This window comes from Dermacentor silvarum, chromosome 6 (assembly GCF_013339745.2).
Source record: "Dermacentor silvarum isolate Dsil-2018 chromosome 6, BIME_Dsil_1.4, whole genome shotgun sequence".
NCBI lineage: Eukaryota > Metazoa > Arthropoda > Arachnida > Ixodida > Ixodidae > Dermacentor > Dermacentor silvarum.
Window position 1 is genome coordinate 111,318,786 of NC_051159.1, and position 19,942 is coordinate 111,338,727.

Here is a 19,942-nt window from a genome sequence, read left to right on the forward strand (position 1 = left end):
TTTCACCAGTCAACTGTGTTCCAAATAAAAAATGTGCATATGGTGACCGGAAACATTTTCAGCATGGTGACAAAAACAGAAAGTGTCATAGATGTTGGCTTTTCTTGCCACTTTATTTTACTACGTGCAGTCTAAACAAATTAATGGTTTGCTCAAATTCTCAGGGGCTATACAAGCTGCTGCATGTTTTTATTGGGCAGATTACTACTGCTGCTGCTGCTGTATTGCATGCTACCCACATGTCAAGCTGTGCTAGCCCACACCTACCACACCATGGTTGCCATGTTGTTAAAAGAAAGGCTCCGTCTTTTTCATTATCGTAAATGATAATTACAGTCATTGTTCCTGGTACCTCTCAAAAAAAGCTTTAAAATTAAGTGCATCAAGTTAGATTGTTCTGTCACATACATGAAATATTGAGGAAAAAGATGCAACTTATGCAGTGAGAAATGCTGTAAAAGTGTTGAATTGAGAGTCCTGTACAGTGGTGTGCAGCAATGTCAGGTAGAGCTTTACAATATTCAAACCAGTGATTAACTCAGCACCTGTAGTAACCTTGAATGTTCACTGCATCATTCTTGCTAGAAGTGAATACACATGCTGTTGTAAAGATTTTGATGCATGTCACAACATTCTCTGTCAGTGCCTGAAAAACTAACACTGTGCAAGCACAGCAGTATGCTTGTACCTTGTGCCTAAAATTCTTACTCATTGAAACGATCATTTCATTTGCGGTTGCATGCCGTTAACATGCGTCATTGTACTCAGTAAGCCAATTCTGCATTATTCTGTTGGCCCTGTAGAAGTTTCTTGTTGGCACCTGCCATATTTTTAACTTTCACTTATTTCCTCTCTGTCTATGGTTACTCGCTTACCACGTGGAAAAACATAAATTTTTGGGGGATATTTGACCACAGAAGTATAAAAATTTGTTTAATTTCTCTTGGTGGTCTGGTTGCTTATGGCCTCTACATGAGCGTAAGAAGGCAGGCAGGAGAAGAATGCTTATGTGCTTACTCGCTTTCAGGCCATACTTTGAGATGAAGGCTCAACTAAATGAAGCTCTTGAGGTAAGTTTAGCAATGAATTTCGGATGTAGTGAAAAAAAAATTTTGCATGAATTTTATTTAAAGCAGGTTTTCTAAACAAATTTAAATGAAGAAAGCTTGCTAGATAAGTACATGCACTAGTAAGTTGCACCTATCACTACCATACATTACCATTGTATGGTAGACATAGATGTTGCATGCGCATGCATTTTGTGGCATATAGCTGAGGATTGCATTTGATAAGATTACTGATGACAGCATTTAATTTGGCCATTGGAATTTACTCATTTCTGTTGATTTCCGCTAATTTCTGTAGCTGAATCTCAATATGAAAAGCAGAATTAGAAACAGAAATAAATCCATTATGAATGATGTTAGCTTATTGTCTTCCATAAGTTTGAAATGTATCCAGTCGAATGCCAAAATATGTGTCACCATGATAATTGCAACCTTCATCGTACCACTTGGCATGCTGTCTGCCATTCTCACGTTGTTATAGTACTAGAATAGGCATCAGGGTAAAGGGCTAAGTCCATATGCATCGCCATTGGGAAGATGCAAACAGGTATATAACATTCATGAATTTGTTTCATGTGTGTGCTTTTGACTTCATGTTTCGGAAAATGTGGGCGACAATTTTTCTTGGCCCTATCTCTCTTTTTTCCTGGCCTCCCGTGTCCCCTTCCTTTTTTTCTCTTTCCACTACATGGCTACCTTAGCTGATAGAGCAAAAACAGACCATACTATGTAGCAGGATTGACTGTCTGGCTATTTGCTAATTCATTGTGAACACTGCGCTGAGCGAAAAAAGAAGTTGCATGAAAAGAGATGCGGAGACCACTCCACCTCTTCTCTTCCTGCAGTTTCTTTGCCCACTGCAACATTCGTGATGACTATGCATAGCAAAGAGATAAATGTCTGAAATTTAAAAAACAATTTTATATGGGACTTTTATTGCTATGCCACATTTGCTTGCCTTCAGTGATTGATTTAATCAAGTAAATTGTGTGATTTGCTGGCATTTGGTGTATGTTTTATTTATGGCATCATTGGCATTTGTGACAGTGCTGGCTTTGTGTATCATGAAGGTTGTGCCTTGCCTGTGTTTCCTCGTAGAAGGGGTGAATTTGGGGTAATTACCACAGATACCATCTAGTGGCCGCTCTTATGCAGTCATATTTATGTGTTCCTGTTTTTCAGCTTAGACACCTAAAATATTCAGGCACTTGCGAGGCAATTACATAAAACATGTTTCCAGTGCAGTTTGCTGTGGCATTGCTTGTCATCAAAACATACATTTTAGGCTGCGCAACGACCTGCTAGAATGGCTAAGCTGCATGCCAGGGGGTATCCAAATGGACCATATTTTGGCTAAGATTAGATGGGACTACATCTGACATTTCACATGTGTTGCCACTTAACTGCAACAAACCACAGTGTGCTGGAATCGGGCATTCAATGAACAAATAGAATGGGAAATAGACTTTGGAAATGTTCTTGGTGTGGGTGCTTAAAGATACCTTCGTGAAAGAATAAAAGAAAGAAGAAACCTCATAGAAGTATGAAAATTGAAGCAACTCAATGCAGAAAGACAGCAAAGCTGTATAAAGGAGGTCACACACTTTCCCACTTTCCTGAAGTCCTAGGTGTCTGGTGTGGCACTGCCCAAAATGTACTGAAGACTTTTCAAACACATCTTATATTCCAGTGCAATTCCTTTGCTATAACCAAGCCTTTTCAGACACTTCACTATATTCAAGCTTAGTACTTCTATGCTCTCCGCTATATTTTTTGCATGTTCCTGTATGGCTGCACCAGCTTTACCAGCACCAGTGTCTGGCTGTGCTTTCCAGTAGCCTGGTCATAGTACGACTGCTTTGGATTTGCAACACAGGCTGTGTTGCTGGCGGTTCTCTGGCACCCATTCGATACCATCCGCGGTGCCACACATTGCCACTGCTGCCGCTGCATGAAAACCATTGTGGAACTCCCTTTAATCTCCTCGCTGTGAAACCCTGTGTGCTGCCCATGCTTACAATCTGTGTGGGGTCTGTTTAGCTTTTCTTCACCGATTACCTCTTGGTGCTGTTCGCTGCAGGAGCAGAAAAAACGAGTCTTCCACATGGAAGAGGATGTCATGCGGGTCAAGTTCTCGTACACTGAGGCTCTGCACAACTTGGAGCAAATCAGCGACCAGATGCACCAGGACCGCCTGCTGAGGCCACACAGCAGCAGTAGCGGCAGCAGTCTGCTCAGCAGCGATGACTGCTGCGGCCGTGGTAACAGTGATGATGGCTATGCCCACGGTGTGGGGGATGGGTTCCCGCAGCGGCTAGTGAAATCTTCTAGCCTTTCTAGCTCAGAGGTAAGGAAGCTAGGCTAAATATTGTTTTGCAGTGACAGCTGTTCAGAGTAAACTACGCAAATTTTGTGATGTCTCTCACTGACATAATCATAATGCTTATATAATTATCATGCTTCTTTGGCCGCCACAAAGAACTACTTGTTCCCGCCTTGGATTCAATTATAGTCTGAAATGCTAGAGCCACTGTCATCATTGTAGTTATCATGCTATCATTTGTCGTTATTGGTGTCATCCTTGCCGTCATTGTCGTTGTTGTGTCATCATTCTTGTGCCATCATCGTCATAGCATTCCTACTGTCGTTGTCATTGCTGGACCAGCCGTCGCTTTTCTGCCACCTAGAAGTTTCCTTTCAATGGTCCTTCACAATTTTCCCTTTTACCCTGTTTCATCTAGACCAATCTTTCTTCAGATGCAGTGTAGACTGAGGCGTCAGCTTTAAGGCTAATATGCGCAAAACTAACATAATGTTTATTAGTCATTTGAGAAAAAGAATATTTTGTGATTGGTAGTCAGCCTCTTGAAGCAGTGCAAGAGTACACTTGAGTACATCTATTTGAATTGGTAGTGCCAGCTTTCACAAACTTTTTCAACTAATAAGGGCACTTTGCAATGTCTTTACACAAGAGCAGCACTTTTCTTTTCCTTCCTCCATGCTTGAGCAGATTTTCTTGCAATTTGTTTTTGTGTGTGTGTGTTTTATGAACGAAATTGATATGAATTCAATGACTCAGAAGATGAGTTCAGTGCTGTTGATGAATAATGTTACGGGAAGGAAGAAGCGTACTAGTATTTACAGATGGGATTTAATGGCTGCGTAGAGAGGCGAAACCCAGAATCTTCTTTGTCGTCTCCCAGGGCACCAACCATGTCCTCTTCTTTCCACATTATATACTGTGACATTACCCCCGTCGGAAGAAGCACCTTACTGGTGCGACTCACTGGTTCCAGAAAGGGACGGTTTGAGGCGGCTGAGGTGGATGATGTCAGATAGAGGTGAAGGCACGGTAGCATCCAGTAGAGACACTTCATATGTGACAGGCGTCACCTGGCGGAGGATGCGATAAGGGCCGTAGTATCGCGAAAGGAGTTTCTTCGAAGAAGCGAAAAGCTGCTGCATAGTTCAGCAGCTTATGCATCTACCCAACACCGCTGCTTCATCGACGTGTGAAGACCTTTGTCTTCCGCGTGAGCCCACCCCCTCCGAGAATGTCGTACGTATAGTCCGGCAAGAAATTGAAGCAGCGTCTCCTGCCACACAAGTGACGCAGTGCTTTGACGATTCCTGGCCGCTCGTGTCCCTCATTCAATCGGTCGTTCGCCAAGAACTTTCCAATGTGGGTCTGCAATTGATCTGCTCTGCCAACCGTCCTCACTTCACTTCGTCTGCTGCCTCTGCCCCTGTTCACCAGAACCAGTGCAGTCCTTACCCGAGCTATCGCAACCCGGCCGAATGGCGCACACATGATGATCGACCCATCTGCTTCTATTGGTGGATGTGCGAGGTAATCACTTGCGCAAGACGGAGCTCCGCAGCGGACGTAACCTGACTGCCATGTCATCCGAAGGGGAGTCTTCAACCGCGGCCCCGTCGACGCCACCGACGGCCATCCTAATCCAGCCCCGCGACCCTGGCATGTTTTCTGGGATTGACAACGTTGACGTCAATGACTGGTTGGTAAATTACGAACGGGTCTGCGCCAACAACAGGTGAGATAACACGCTTATGCTGGCCAACGTAATATACTACCTCAAAAAAACGGCACGGGTCCGATTCGAGACACATGAAAAGGAGATTACAAGTTGGGAGCAATGCAAACAGAAGTGATTTGTTCGGCAAGCCCATCGGCTGCCAACGTGCTGCTCAGAAGGACCTTGGGACCCGTGCACAGACGTCCATTGAATCTTACATGGCGTACATCGAGGACGTCTTGGCTCTTTGCCACAAGGTGGATAAAAACATGACAGAGGCGGACAAGGTCAGTCACGTTTTAAAAGGCATAGCGGACGACGGGTTTAACCTTCTCGTGTACAAGAACATCACAACCGTCAATGAGATCATTAACGAATGTCGCTGCTTTAGAGAAGCGAAACCCAGAATCTTCTTTGTCATGTCCCAGGGCACAAACCATGCCCTCTTCTTTCCACATTATATACTGTGACAATATATTTGGCCTTCAGATGCCCAATAAATGTCCTCAGATGGGAGAACTTTAAAAGGAAACAACAGTAAGAACCCTATAGACCTGCAGTGCAAATCCCAGCCTCTACCCAGGAAAGTGCTTTGAGCACTATCACACAGTGCTGAACTACTGTTCAGAGTCTCAGGAATACATAGATTTTCTAAAATAAATCACTTAACACGCATTTGTTTACCTGAGCCCTTCTTCTGCATGGCATCTAAATACGTGATATGGTTCCTGACTGGAATGACCACAATTTAGGTAAATGTGCGGGAGCGCAAAGGACTAAAAATGGGGAACAGCCATTACTGAAATGCCCCGTATTTGTTCATACCCATTTTTGGCTGGATGTCTAATCTGACATGACTGGGTGTGAATGTATATGTGTATTCTTATGACAAGTCCTAATTCTGTTTGAATACTTTCATTATTCAACTATGGATAACAGAAACAACAAAACTGGGACTTTGAATAAATGTCAGCCAACTGCATATTCACGTGCCTGTACCATCCTCCTCTCTGCAGTACAGTGCTAGCATACCTAAGTACTGGTGCTGCCCAGTCATGACTGCCAGGCAACTATGGCGAGTTGATTTTCGCTGTTAGGCAGTTACTACACTGTAAGGGTGAGCATCATAATACAGTGTAGACTGCTTATAACGTAAGTCGCCGGAGTTGCGAATATCTGCACTATAAGCGGTACCGCACTATAACCAAAGCAACAATTTTCAAGGCCCGCACATATGCAAAACATGTGCACCGAGCCGCCACACGTATGCGACAGTCGAGGAATGCGGCTAGAACGTTTGCATTCAATTTACAGTCGAATCTCGTTAATTCGAACCAAATCACGCGGCGGCGCCTCCGACCAGCATTGCTCCGGCACCGCCATAGAGTAAAAGCTTAGGGGAGACCCCTCAATGTCGCGCGCGAACAGACCAAAAAAAAGGGGGAAAAAAATGCGGCGGAAAATTCACCCTCTCTCAAATGGCAAGGTTGCCGATTCTGCGTTGCGCCGGAACATGCATGTACGTGCCGACGTCTCAGCCACGCTACCGTAGCCACGCGTAGAAAATGGCAGTGAACCCTTCTTTCTCCTTTATGCTTCCTCTACTTTCTAGTCGCGTGTTGACCTTGCACGCTGCAGCTACAGCGCAGAGGGAAGCAGCGGCGCTGTCCCAGGCCGGCCAACAAAACTGCCCACGCCGGCAAACACCCGCTTCCCGATAACAGCAGAAAACGAAACTTCGGGGAGCTGGCGCCGGGCCGGCTGGAGTTGCCGCGCCTGCACGGCGGCAGGCGTGCACGGCGACAGTCGAAAGTTAGGGAGCTATGAGGGAGGGCGAGGGGAGCCACCGAAGCGGCGGAGTTGCCGAGGCGAAATCCGCTTCCCTGCCGCCCTCCTCCCTCACATTCCACGGTCCCCGCGTGCGTCCTTCGCCGTGATGTGCCGGCGCCGCCCGCTCCCTGAAGTTTCGTTTACTGCCGTTATCGTGAAGCAAGCGTTGACCGGTGTTGGCAGTTTCATGGCCCTTGCTCGCTATGCGCGCCGTGATATTTCACGACTCGCACTCAAGATTCTGGTTTCAGCCTGTCACAAAAGAGCGCGTACTCCAAGAGCACGGCGCGTGTCACGCAAGCCAGCGAAAGAACACGCCGGCCTTACGGCAACTTCAACAGAGGGGGAGAGCGCATACACCTCAAACAACAATGCGAACAACGGCGCCTGGACGTCTATAGAAGAACCTCGACGTCTATAGAAGAGCCTCGACGAAGCGACGTTAACCGGAGAGAGAGAGAGAGAGCCCATGCGCGCGCCAAGACATCTTCTCACTTGGCGAGTCGAGAGACATTACTACAGCGTGAGCATGCACCAACAAGAGGAGTCATCACCCCCCCCTCAAGCATGCTCTGACAGCGGCGGTCAAAGGTACGAGAAAAGACTCGAAGCTTCCCAAGCTTTGGCCATGCTACGAGATCACGACACCGATAGGAAAGTTCAAGAACGCCTGTGGAAGCTATATAACCGCCGTGCGAGAATCAGAGTGTGGAATTCAAGGAGTTCAGAGAGTTCAGTCCGCACCGGTGAAGTGATGTAACGTGAAGACCAAGCATCTGCGGAAGAAGGGGATTCCCCGGCAAGCTAGTCGACGGGTTCATCCAGCGTCTGCATTTCCAGAAGAAGTTCTTTCTTCAAGATTTGCCCGAGTTACGCCGAGACCGTCCGACTTCAAGACCAACACTGGTGAATACGATTGGACACTTAGTGTTCCTTTTTATTTTGTACTTTACGTGTTGGACTCTTAGTGCTTGTCATTATTTATTTTCCTGTGTTTTGTGAATACCCATCTGATTTGTATTTTTTTGTGTCTAGCCTAAGTGTGTGTGTAACTGCCTTGTGTGAAGAATATATTTTGTTGTGTTTTGACAACTCTGGGCTCTGACTCAGTCTTTGGACAGCAACCGGCGTTCGCTGGCGCACCAGAGGGCCCACTCTTAATGGTCACTGCTTTCGTGGGATTATTTTCGGAAGCTGATAAGTCGGCTTTGGAATTTGGTCCGGCGTCTGCGCCTCGTTCACCTGGGGTCTGTGACACAGCCTCACTGGCTGTTTGTTCGCACCACGTGCCCTTCTCCTCCACTTCGTCTCTCTTTCTTCCTCGAGCACTGCTTTGGGTGCCCGTTTGAGGTGAGCGTTCGCCGTCTCCGCTGACTTCTGTACTCCCAGGCAGCCGCATTGCAACCGGTATTTCGTTTCCCGGAACTGCACTATAAGCGATACATGTATACATGGAGTGCTATGGGAAAATTAACGGGAGTCTGAAAAGACCGCACTATATCCGATCCTGCACTATAAGCGGTTATGTTATAAGTGGTCTATACTGTACCAATGATTTAGTTAACTGCAGACTGAATCTTGACATACAGTGTTGGTAATAGGGAGTTTCAGAAAGAGCACATCCAAAGTTAATGTGCTCTTACCACTTTCCATACCACCCAAACCGAGTCGGTTCAAACCGAGTCCGTGAAAACATTGTCTCTGCGTTCACACACACGCCTTGCGCGGCCCTGCACATAAAGGTAATTTTGAAATCTAGCACCTGAGCTGTATCAGTTTGCCGCAGGTACCACGCAGCTCGAGCGCTACTTCTGCTTTGGCATTTGGTTATAAGCACCCTGCGCTGCACCAGATTCAATAAATTTTGTATGACTGAGCTGTTGAGTTGCGTCGGAAGCGTATGGAGTAACCACCGCATATCTACCAACTGCTGACACGCGTCGGCTGGCCGCCGGCGCCTGGTTTTAAGCATTGCCGGACAGCTATGTGCACGCCTGCTTTCGCTAAATGAGGTAACCTTCAACCGTGAAACGTAATGATGATCAGATTCAATCAACGACTACAGTCACATGTGCCCAGCAATAACAATGAAAAATATCTATATTACATTCGAGAGCAGCAAAGAGCGGGGTAAGAAATGCAGCTCCACTAATGTGAAACCTGGTAAAGTGCTAAGCAGTGATGCGCCGGCCCTGGCGTAGCGCTACAGCCTGGACGTGATCACGTGCGACGGACGCCCATAGCCCTGGCCCCTAAAGTGCTTCGCACTTAAACGCGCGACGGATGCCGACGTCGACAGCCCGGGCGTCATCACGCACAACGGACGCTGACAGCCCGGGCCCCTAAAGTGTTTTGCACTTAAAACACCGCTGATTAGCACGCCAGGTCTCGCCGAAGCAGACGCGTTGCGGCTGCTACCGACGAGGAAATGCCACATACGTCGTACACTGACTGGGCTTTCTATTGCCATTGCACTTCACACTGAGCGCTCACGCGAGCACGTGAAACATATAACAAGCCAAGCAGCACAAGACAAGCGAAGCGGAAAAAAACAATCGAAATAATGCTCGGCGAAGATCACACAACCGAAGTGCGGCCAGCCTGCTCTCGCGAGGCCCACAGTTCAAAATGGCGGCATAGCATGTTCTGACGCTAGACGTCGCCCGTGTCGGGCAATGGCGCTACTCAAACGTCGGTTTGTGAAAAGGTCTACATATGTTTTCAAATTAAATAATAATAATAATAATAATAATAATAATAATAATAATAATAATAATAATAATGTTGCCTATTTTTGCAAAGTGTATTAACCCAGTGCTCCTTTGTGTCTGGAGTTCGCTTCAGTATGATGTTTTCTGCTACAGATCTAGCAATACTTTTCGCACTGCTTTGCTGTGCTCATGACTTGTATGCTTTGCAACCTTGTTAAATATGCCCACATGAATCTATTCCTTGTGCTCAATAAAGCCCACTTTTAAGTGAAATATGTAGTAATTAATAAAAATGAAAAAGAAGACCTAAATAATGATTTGGTGGTGATTTCAGCTTACTAAATAGAGGGATCAGGAGAATAATTTATCAATAGAAGTTTACTTAAAGGGGCCTTGAACCATGCCTCGGGCTTGGTGAAATAACATAGTCCGCAGGTAGCATACGCTGCTGTGAACATCTCGGCCAAGTTTTGCTGTCGTACGGGATGCGTGGAGTTCATAAGTGGAGCGTGAAGTCACCTTTCTCTCAAATGCTCTCTTTTCAACAGAAGCCATGTTTCTCACTCTTTTCCGGACGCTTTATTTTGTAATAAAGCGAATACCCATATGCGGCTGCTATTGGTAGCTGCGGTCGGCTGCGTAGCGTAGATACCGCAGCTGCCGCAGGGTGCCGCCACGAGTCCGCTAGCTAAGCACACTGCGGTTCACTGAGGACAACCGTGATTGCCGTACGTTTAGCGTGTCGTAGACACCAAAATTGGAAGTCGTGGCGTCTACCTTAACATCCAAAACGAAATTTGAACTGCGCGCCCCGGTGACATTCAGAAGGCGGAGCATTGTGGCCACGCCCCACTCTGCTGTAGCCTTCGCAGTGCAAGGCATCGAAGAAGGAATGGGAGCACAGCGGAGGCCGTGTTTGATTGCCAGTAACTCCGCTTCTGCTGAACACATTGAAGTACTTTTTTTGCGGCAAAGTATTTCTGAAATAGCCTATTCTCACTTCACATGCTTTTCTGCACTTCGATAAAAAGTGGTTCAGGGCCCCTTTAATGCTTCACACTAAAAAATTTTTTCCATGAAGTTGAAGAAATGTTGACATTATGTCGGTTTGAATACTAATCAACTGTTTTCTTAAGATTGTACTGTGCTGTACATAACGCGAGAGTTCCCAGTACAGTCTTTTTCACTGCGAGACCTCTTTCTGTGTATCTATGTTCATTTAATCACCAATCTACCGCACTTGGATAACCAACCTCAATTTCACCCTCTGCAAGCTAGCTGAAGAATGTGTCACATCTTTTGTTGCAGATGCTGAAGATATATGAGGATATCTGCTGTGAAGAGACATATCGAAAATTGCCTGAGCCACGAAGAATTCAAAGGCATCCAGCAGGCATTCGAAGGGCCCTTTCTGAGGTAAGATTCCAGACTGCCCCTAGCTTCGCTGTCTTTATTTATTTACATACAAACACTGTAGACCTTTTCATGCCTATAAAGGAGAGAGCATAAACATTAAATATATACAACAAAAAAATGTTCAGACAGAGGACTTTGTGTTAAGAAAAAATGTCATGGATAACAATGGCTGCAGGAGCAAGAAAAGTTCAGGAACTTTAGAAGAATCCGACCATGTTTAAGCATAGTAAAAAGAAAATACAGCAGCAGTAATGCCTGCAAGAAGATCAGATGTAACATCACAAGTACCATGCAATCAATGAATTACAAAACCTCTTGTACTTAGCGTGCCTTCTGGTGTAGCTAAGAACACTTATCATCTGTCCCATGTTTTTGTGCCTTTGAAATGGCCTCAGCTGACAGTTGGGCATACCTAACTAGGTCTGAGTTTTTGATCATCATTGTAGTTGTGTGCAGAGGCCTCTTATATCACTGTGGCACTCATTGTTTGGAGCATTTTCATTGTTCTTGTGGAAAGCTTGTTCTGATCGAAAAAGCCGAACATAAAGCAATGCCTTTACACAGGTGTAAAGGTGTTTCATGAGAAGTGCTTATTGTCGTGTTGTAGTAGCAGCAAAGAATCAAACACTGCCGAAAGTGTGAGTTACAAATTTAACTCTTGTTGGCCACTCCTGTGTCCAGAAAGACAAGCAACACTCATGTACACATGTGGCATTGGCATCGTTCTTTATCAGACGTGGAGCCCTGTTGCTGCAGTGTGTCCAGTGACCTGTTGTGTCTCAACCAATGACTAGGAGCTTGAGAGTACTTGAAGAACATAAACTTTATTTTCAAATCAATGAGATTCGAGTCCGGTCTCTTTTTAGTGGGTTTGGGCACCCGCCACGGACGCGGTTCCGAGACCTTGTCTCGAAGCGGCTTCCTCGGCTCGCTGGACGGCCCAGAGTTGTGCTGTCAGGTTCGAGCTGAGCAGCGCGGTCTTCCAGCGCGAGCGAAGGCTGGCGGTGGAAGAGACACAGTGGTCGGCACTGCCCGAATTGTTTGTTAGGTCCTGACACTCCCATATCATGTGATTAAGCATGGCAACCTCGCCACACAATGTTCATCTGTTTGTAGTGTACATGTCTGGGTACATGACGTGCATGAGTCTGGGGTTTCTGTAAGAATCCGTTTGTAATTGTCTGTAGTGTATTGCTTGCGTGGGGGAATGGCGTATATGCGTCTCTGTAACTGGTAGTGTGTCGTGATATTGTGAAACCTGGTTATACGATCCGCTCACGCCCAGACATTTGCAGTGCCCCGCAGGGGCTCTTCCTCCGATGATGCTAGGTGAATGAGGCCTCAAGCAATGCTGTGAGCCACTTCGTTGGGGGTGCTCAGTCCCGTGTGTGCCGGGATCCATAGCAAGTGCCTTCGGTTATCGAAGTCGGCTTCTTCCTGGTGTATGGGATGTCGCTGGAGTACTGTATTTACTCGAATCTAACGCGCACTTTTTTTCCGATAAAACGGGTCCAAAAGTTGCGTGCGCATTAGAATTGAGTACGACCCTAAACTTGCGCTACCATATCGCCATTGGCATTTCAATATGGCCGCCTCCTACGCACTTCGAGCCTAGCTTCCGTAGCTTCGACCATGTGCTGTAGTACGTGTGCTTAGGCATTTGTCTACCAATTTAGCGAATGTTTACAAGTTTATACGGCCGATAACACTACTATCCTTACTTCGTATAGCTTTGTTCATCGCAACTTTAGTGAATCTTTAGTGAAACTTTAGTGAGGAAGTAAATCTTGAGCGATAGTCGTATTTCTGTATGAAAGCATGAGGTGCGTGGTACTATAAAGGATTTTTTTTCCCTCTCTTTTAGTCACGGAAAACGGGTGTGCGTTACAGTTGAGGGCGCGTTAGACTGGAGTAAATACGGTATGTGATACGCCTCTTGCGAGATGCGCCCATTTGCAAAATTGCGAATTGCCGTTTGCGAATCGCAGATCACGTATGTAGCCTTGGTTTGTGTGAGGGCCAGTGCTATGGCCGCTTCCTCTGCCACTTCGGCATGTGCCGTGTTCACAGTGACACTCGTGAGGTGGTTGCCTCGGTGGCTAGTAACTGCCGCCACGAAGCTCTTCCTGTCTCAATAACGGGCTGAGTCGTTGACGACTGCCTCCTTGTCGTTGGAGTAACTTTAGTTCATGTGTTGTGCCCTGGCTTTGCGTCTCCCCGTGTGGTGTTGGGGGTGCATGTTGCGAGGCAATGGGGGTACGTGTAGTTGCTCGCATATGGTCCTTGGAATTTACACTTTGACGCCGTGCTGCGTGTGATATGTGATGCCAAGCTTTTTGAGCACGTGTCTGCCTGGGCGGGTCTTGGATAGACGCTCTAGTTGGGACACTTGTTGCGCCTCCACGAGTTCCTCCAGTGTATTGTGCTAAGCCTAGTTCTAAGAGCTTGGTGGTGCTGACTCCGGGCGCAAGTCCCAACGCACATTTGTACGCCTTGCGTATGAGAGCTTTCAGCTTGTTTCTTTCCGCAACCGTCCAGTTGTGAAATGCTGCTGTGTACTTTATTTGAGAAATGAGGGAGGCTTGTATGAGTCGTATGACGCTGCCTTCGCGCATGCCCGCGTGTTTGTTGGTGATGCGTCAGATGGGCTGCATCGTGCTGGTGATCTTTGCCGTTATCTTGCGAAGTGCTTCGCCATTGCCGCCTTTGTGTTCTATCATCATTCCTAGCACTCGGATCTTGTCTACCATCGGGATGGGTAGGCTGTTTGATGTCGTTAAATGGATCTCTTCCTTTTCCGGTTGGGGTCTAGCCTTTGGGTGGGCGCCCCTTTCTGACCGGTCTATATAGCAGCAGTTCGGATTTTTCGACCGAGCAGGTGAGTCCCGTGCCCACGAGGTAGTTTTCCACGCATTGGATGGCCTGCTGTAACCCTTGCTCGATTGCTCTGTCGCTGCCTGTTGTCGTCCAGATTGTAATATCATACTTATATAGCGTGTGATGCAGTCCTTCGATTTGAAGCAATCGGTCGGGTAATCCCAGCAGGATGAAGTTGAAGAGCATCGGCAAGATCACCGAGCCTTGCGGGGTGCCCAAGCTCCCGATGTTGATTTGAGTCTAGTTGTCCCACTCGCATGCGAGCGGTTCTTCCCGTGAGGAAGTCTCGAACGTAGTTGTATGTTCGCAGTCTGAGATTTAGCTTGTCTATTTGTCGCAATTTGGCATCATGGCGAATGTTATCAAAGGCCTTCTTCAGGTCTAGCTCGAGGATGGCTCTCGTCGAGTGCCCCGGATTGTATATCAGTTTATGTTTAAGTTGCAGAAGGGCGTCTTGCGTGGAGAGATGTCTTCTGAACCCAATCAAGATGTGTGGAAATAATTTGTTGTCCTCGAGATAATCCATGAGTTTATTGAGAAACGCGTGCTCCATCAACTTGCCCACGCAGGCCGTGAGGGAGAGGGGGTGCAGGTTCTTCAGCTGTAATTTCTTGCTGAGTTTCGGTATCAATATGATCTTTGCTTCTTTCGATTGGAGAGTATTTGAAGTTTTAAATATAAATCAAATAATTATTTGATTGGATAGTGTGTATTTGAAATCTTGCAATATTCATTTCTTACCAAATATACAGGATAAGGACAGTTCTTATGTCTACAGGGAGAAATAACTTTGCAAGGCTACTTAAAATGTCTGTTACCATACCTGCCAAGTCTCCCGGATTTGGACCGTTTCTTCCAGTTGTACAGTTGACAGGAAAATCTCCCAGAAATTGCAGTTGTGTCCCCTTTCTATCCGCATCCAGCGCTTTGTCTGGCCACATTGGCAAAAAGAATCCAACCCAATCCAATCCAGTTGGAAGTTCATCGCGCAAAAAATTGTTAAGAAGGTAGTAGGGAAACCCTATACATGCGCTATTTTGTTAACCGCAGAGCCGCTCCTTACGCTAACGGGGTCAGTACTTGAAAATATAGACGTAAGACGGAAGATCTCCCGGAATTAGTTTCTTCGAACTTGGCAGGTATGTGTTACCCAATGAAATCAACCAGAAATGGTCAACCATTACTGCAATTACTGCTATGAGAGACTGTCCTTCAGTGGAGGAATCGTTTTTGCCCATAGGTACAGGTTCCTTTGTTTTTGTCTGGATCAGTAGACTATTTTTGCACAATATCTTACAGTGATCTGATCTCTGCTTTAATCTCTAATCTAATCTAATATCTGATGAGAGTACTGATCTTTTTCTGCAAGGCTTTTTCCTTAGGCTTTGTGCTTTCCTTGACTGTGTGCAGACCATCAATCTGTGCGAAATGGTCTGTTTCCTTGATGGAAACTTGTTTGCATTGCTAAAGTGATGTGTTCTCTTTCATTATAAACATGGGGAAACATTCCCTATTCAATTCAGTACTTGAAGCGAGTTTCTTGAGAATATTTATGTATTGAATAATGCTGCTGCTTTTAAATGAAATAACACCCCTAAGTAAAACCTGCTTAACTTTGCTTGTCCTTGTTTGAATCTCCATGTATGCTGGCAATACAGTATCTGTCGGAGGTTTCAAAGCCACTTTACTCATGACAGACCTGTTGTCGGGCTGTGTATTGGAGCAACTGAACAACTTTGGTTGCTCCAAGGCTCCAGTCATTGAGCAGAGCCAGTGTACCTCACTCTCCCCAATATCAAACTACCAGTCATGCCACGGAAACCCTAAAAAGAACCCAATAGAAGATCTTGTCACTCACTACAGTTGCTTCAAAACTTTTTTGTGAGAAAGACTGGGACGATCTAAAAACAAACATTATTTTCTGACAAACTTGCACCATTTGTTTTGCGAAAATCTTGTTAACCCTTTAAGTGCCAACAAAAAATCCAGAAAAGCGATCAGAAAATGACAGTTTCTTTAACTGCTTTTCCATATAGCAATTTTTCTGCTGATTGGAAATATATATAACATGGGGCTAGTCAATTCACAACTTGTGTCTGAAAATATGAAATAACAAGAACCATGTACATTGACTAGAAATGTCAGAGTTGATAGGGGTTCAGTTCTGTCAGTGTGAAGAGTAAAGTTCTCAAAAAGTGTCTGGGGAGGATTAGAACGTTGATTTTGTAGTGATTAGATTTTAAAACACGGTACGAGGCAAGTTCCACACCACACTCCTTACATCAGAATCAAGCTACCTTGCAGTCTTTACTGCCAGTGTTACTTCGACCTTTGCAACAGACAATACACTGCCTTGTTAGAGGAGGTTCTTTGCTTGCTGTAGACGGAATAAAAGTCAACGAAGTGCCGTGCCGTCGGATGAGTAAGGCCAGCTGCCAGAGGGGGCAGCAACATGCTACTGGCAGCCGTCATTTTTAAGATCTCTGCTGGACGAACTGAATCCGTAAGGCCCCCCAAAGAGGGAAATTGGCAGAACGTCAAAATGGATTGCACGAGCCCGGCTCATTACTGTAACTTGGAAAGAAATCCCTAACATGTGGATCAGAGAGACTTGTCTGTGGCCCTTATTGCCAAAAAAATTGTAACCGAGTAATACTCAGCCACGACATTTAAAGGGTCAAGTTTTTACAATTGTAGATCAATAAAGTGTTCCTGCACCGAGGTTAGGAGCATTGCTGAGTCGATTTTATGCTCAGCTCAGTTTTTGCTTTATGCAGGGAGGCCATCAACCTGCGATGTGCCCATCACCATCGCCAGCCAGTCAGCGCAGAGGACTTGTTTCATCACTTGTTGACCGGGTATTCCCGACCAAGCCTTCTCAAGCACAAGTCAGGGAGGAGAAGCCTGCAAGGGTTCCACAGTCTGCTGTGCCGACATTAAAGCAGCTAGTTGCCGCAGTGATAGACCAGATGTTCCCGGACACCACCCAGTGCAATGGCAACGAAGAAATTTTTCTTGATCTAACTGCACCTGCTCCCAACAACAATGGGTAAATAATTTTACCAATGCAAGATGTCAGCTAAAAAAAAGAAAGTGTGACCGATGAGAATCACAGTTTTGTTCACTGATTTCGTGAAGCTAAATGCCAGAACTAGGCCGGAGAAACATTTTCAGAACGTTGTTAAGAGTTCACTGTAATGTTCAGAAGCTAACGCAAAACGCAAGTTTCAGATTTTGGTGCTATTGGCTGCCCTTTAACTACTTGTTTTCCTGCCTGAGAAACAGAGGGCCTCATTTATTTAAATGGCTAATGTGCAAGTTTAGGAAACGGCAAAAGCTAGCACTACCACACCTGTTTAGATTGGAACAAGCAGCGACTGCTCACCAAGTCTTCGTCTGTGAGCTGCAGGTTTATGCATATTATAGACCAACGCTATGTTCAGATTGTGGTCATGACAGCCACAAAGCACATGTATCGTATCTATTCTATTATAAGGCAATCACGATTATAAGTAAAGGGTGCAGTTGAGGGACCAGAGAAAAAGAACCTAAGTATGCACACAAATATAAAGTGATATAGAGTAGCCGACAGATTATCCAGACTCGGAAGAGGTTTCCTGAAGTTCCGAATATAATCGGAAGCCCCCGGTAAAACCAGTGTGGTTCATATGCGCCTTGAGGGGTGACTTCGCAGCAGTGCGAATTTCTTTTTATGGTGTGACTTCATGGCAGCGTGGTGTGCGCTGCACACGTGAAGGCAACATCTGTGTATAACCCACACCCTGCCTTTACTCCTAAATTTTTCAAATTCTCGGTATAACATATGACATCGTATCACCCACGCATATCCTCTCCCGATCTCCCGATTAGTGAGGCACTTGCACCACACTTCGCTCCATTTCCAATGTTCCACACAAGACAGGATGTCTACACCAGCCAATACATATCGCGAAATGAAAATACGTATAGAGCTGCACTCAAATTTCGCAGCATTAGGGAGTATCGTAATCGTCAGAGAACTTTTTTTGCCGGAAAATCCTTTAGAGTGTGCTTCCCTGGTTCCATTTTCAGAATTGCGAATAATTTGGTTCTGTTGGACGAAAGTTTTTTTGCTTTACTCAAATACAAAGCCAACCAATTTAGAGACTGTTGTTCTTAATAAGCAGCGATTCCGTTTAGGCGATTTCCGTTTACCAAGATTCTACTGTAATTGAGTTTGACGGAAGAGAAAGCCGCCACACATGCTCATCTTGGATATCAGCCATGAGAATGTGGAAGTGTTGGCGTTAGCAGTTGATAGTGGCAGCCATCATATCATATCAAACATGGGTGTGTTGGACAAGTCACACCTAAGTGACTTTGCAATAGCCATTCTTGGCTGAGTTGCTATACATTCGGGAGCAGTGTGTGAGCCAAAATATTAGAAGCGCAGCTTTCTTTGTCCCTCGCCCCAACTTTGCGTGGATGGCTGTCTCGCTAAGCTAACTGGGCCAATCCCAGAGACAGTGTAATCAAAGGTGGTGAGCAGACTCTAGGCCGATCCTGACACCAATGCACAATATGCATCCTCGTAATGGTTTGAATGTCGTTTGTAATGCAAGCCAATCCTGGAGGCAATGCAACACCAAAGCACCCACATGCCTCATAGCATTAACCAGCAGAGCTAACCAATAAGTTTACTCAGCACCTTATCTCAGCAGGTCTACCGAGAAGATGTCGCTTGACTTTGACAATGATGCTTCAATGGTTCCTCCCTGCCTTTTTCTTTTAACCCGTGATTTTTGACAGTGTGAACGTAGACAAAGGACGGCAAAAGAGGCAGCAACAAACGAAGACAAGCCCTGACCGCCAACTGATTTTAATTTAAAAAAAAAATACACATATATACAGGGGTGCACATGCAAGATTTCACACTGACGCTTACTCATATCAATGACACAACACAATACGCTCGACACCAGTCATTGTCAAAGAGCGGGCGCATCCTTTTTTGCGTATCCCAATTAGGATAGCTCCTTGGTTGATAGGGCTATTGAAGGCTTGCTTACCGCTTTTTTCTCAATTGCTGCTGCTATTATTTTAAGTCTGGTCTGGTGATGTGCATGCCTAGCAAAAACTGCATACTTTCACTGTCCTTTGTCTACGTTCGCACTGTCAAACATCATGGATGAACACCAACGAGCCCGGTCGCATACCTTACTGCAGTTTTCCTTTTAACTTGTTCAAGTTTACCACAGTTCAGAATTTCGGATTATATTACCGTATTTACTTGCATAATGAACGCACCCCTCACTTTTCCAATCAAGAAGTGTGCTTTTTCTTTTTCTCACATACTGAACGCACCCTGAACTTGCTGCCGTGAAGTAGGAGAGACACGGTATGATTCGGCGTCTGACATGGCGTCCGGCGGGTACGATTGTATCGACGCCTTACCAGGACGCTGAATCGTACTGTGCATCTCCTACTTTTATTGCGATTAGCAATTATATGGATACTCCAGGTGCATTTTAGCCATCGGCAGTCGACGATCATGCCTCAAAATAAATAAAAATAAATCTCCTGCGTTCGAGGGAGGAAAGCGGGGAGGAAACGCGCCATATTCCATCGTGCGTATGGCACTGGGCGGAGGGAGGGGGGCGGCGCTTTCAAGTTAGGGCGCGCACGGCCATGCGCGCCCTAACTTGAAAGCGATCTGTGGCGGGGGCGGAGTCTAGCTGTGATGGCGGCTTATACCTTGGTGCGTGCTCCGTTCTCACCCCTCAGTTTGCATTGAAGCAATACACAGCACGAAGGTCACTTTGCTTGCTGTTGCTGCTGCGCTTCTTCTTGCCAATGTTTTGACAGCGAGTGTCCGCGGTCATCGAGTGGGATGTGTTCATGTTTGCCTGTGCGTGCTGACACCATGCTTGTTAATTTACATAGTTAGCGAATGTTTGCAAGCTTAAACGGCCGATAAAACTACTATCCTCGCTTCGTATAGCTGTCTACGCATTTTCTATCACAA

At 45.8% G+C, this 19,942-nt stretch overlaps 1 protein-coding gene across 4 annotated transcripts in view; it reads left to right on the forward strand.

Annotated features, from left to right (window-relative positions):
• Positions 1-19,942, forward strand: part of LOC119455850 (SH3 domain-binding protein 5-like) — a 40,892-nt gene that overhangs the window by 14,561 nt on the left and 6,389 nt on the right. For all 4 annotated transcript variants that reach the window (XR_007467538.1, XM_049669362.1, XM_037717362.2 and 1 more), the window contains 4 exons: positions 1,028-1,070; positions 3,148-3,414; positions 10,954-11,061; positions 16,716-16,987. Coding sequence is in view for 3 of the 4 variants with exons in the window: in XM_049669362.1 (XP_049525319.1) it covers positions 1,028-1,070; positions 3,148-3,414; positions 10,954-11,061; positions 16,716-16,987 (690 nt within the window). In the remaining variant the exon portion in view is untranslated. The remainder of the gene's footprint in view (positions 1-1,027; positions 1,071-3,147; positions 3,415-10,953; positions 11,062-16,715; positions 16,988-19,942) is intronic.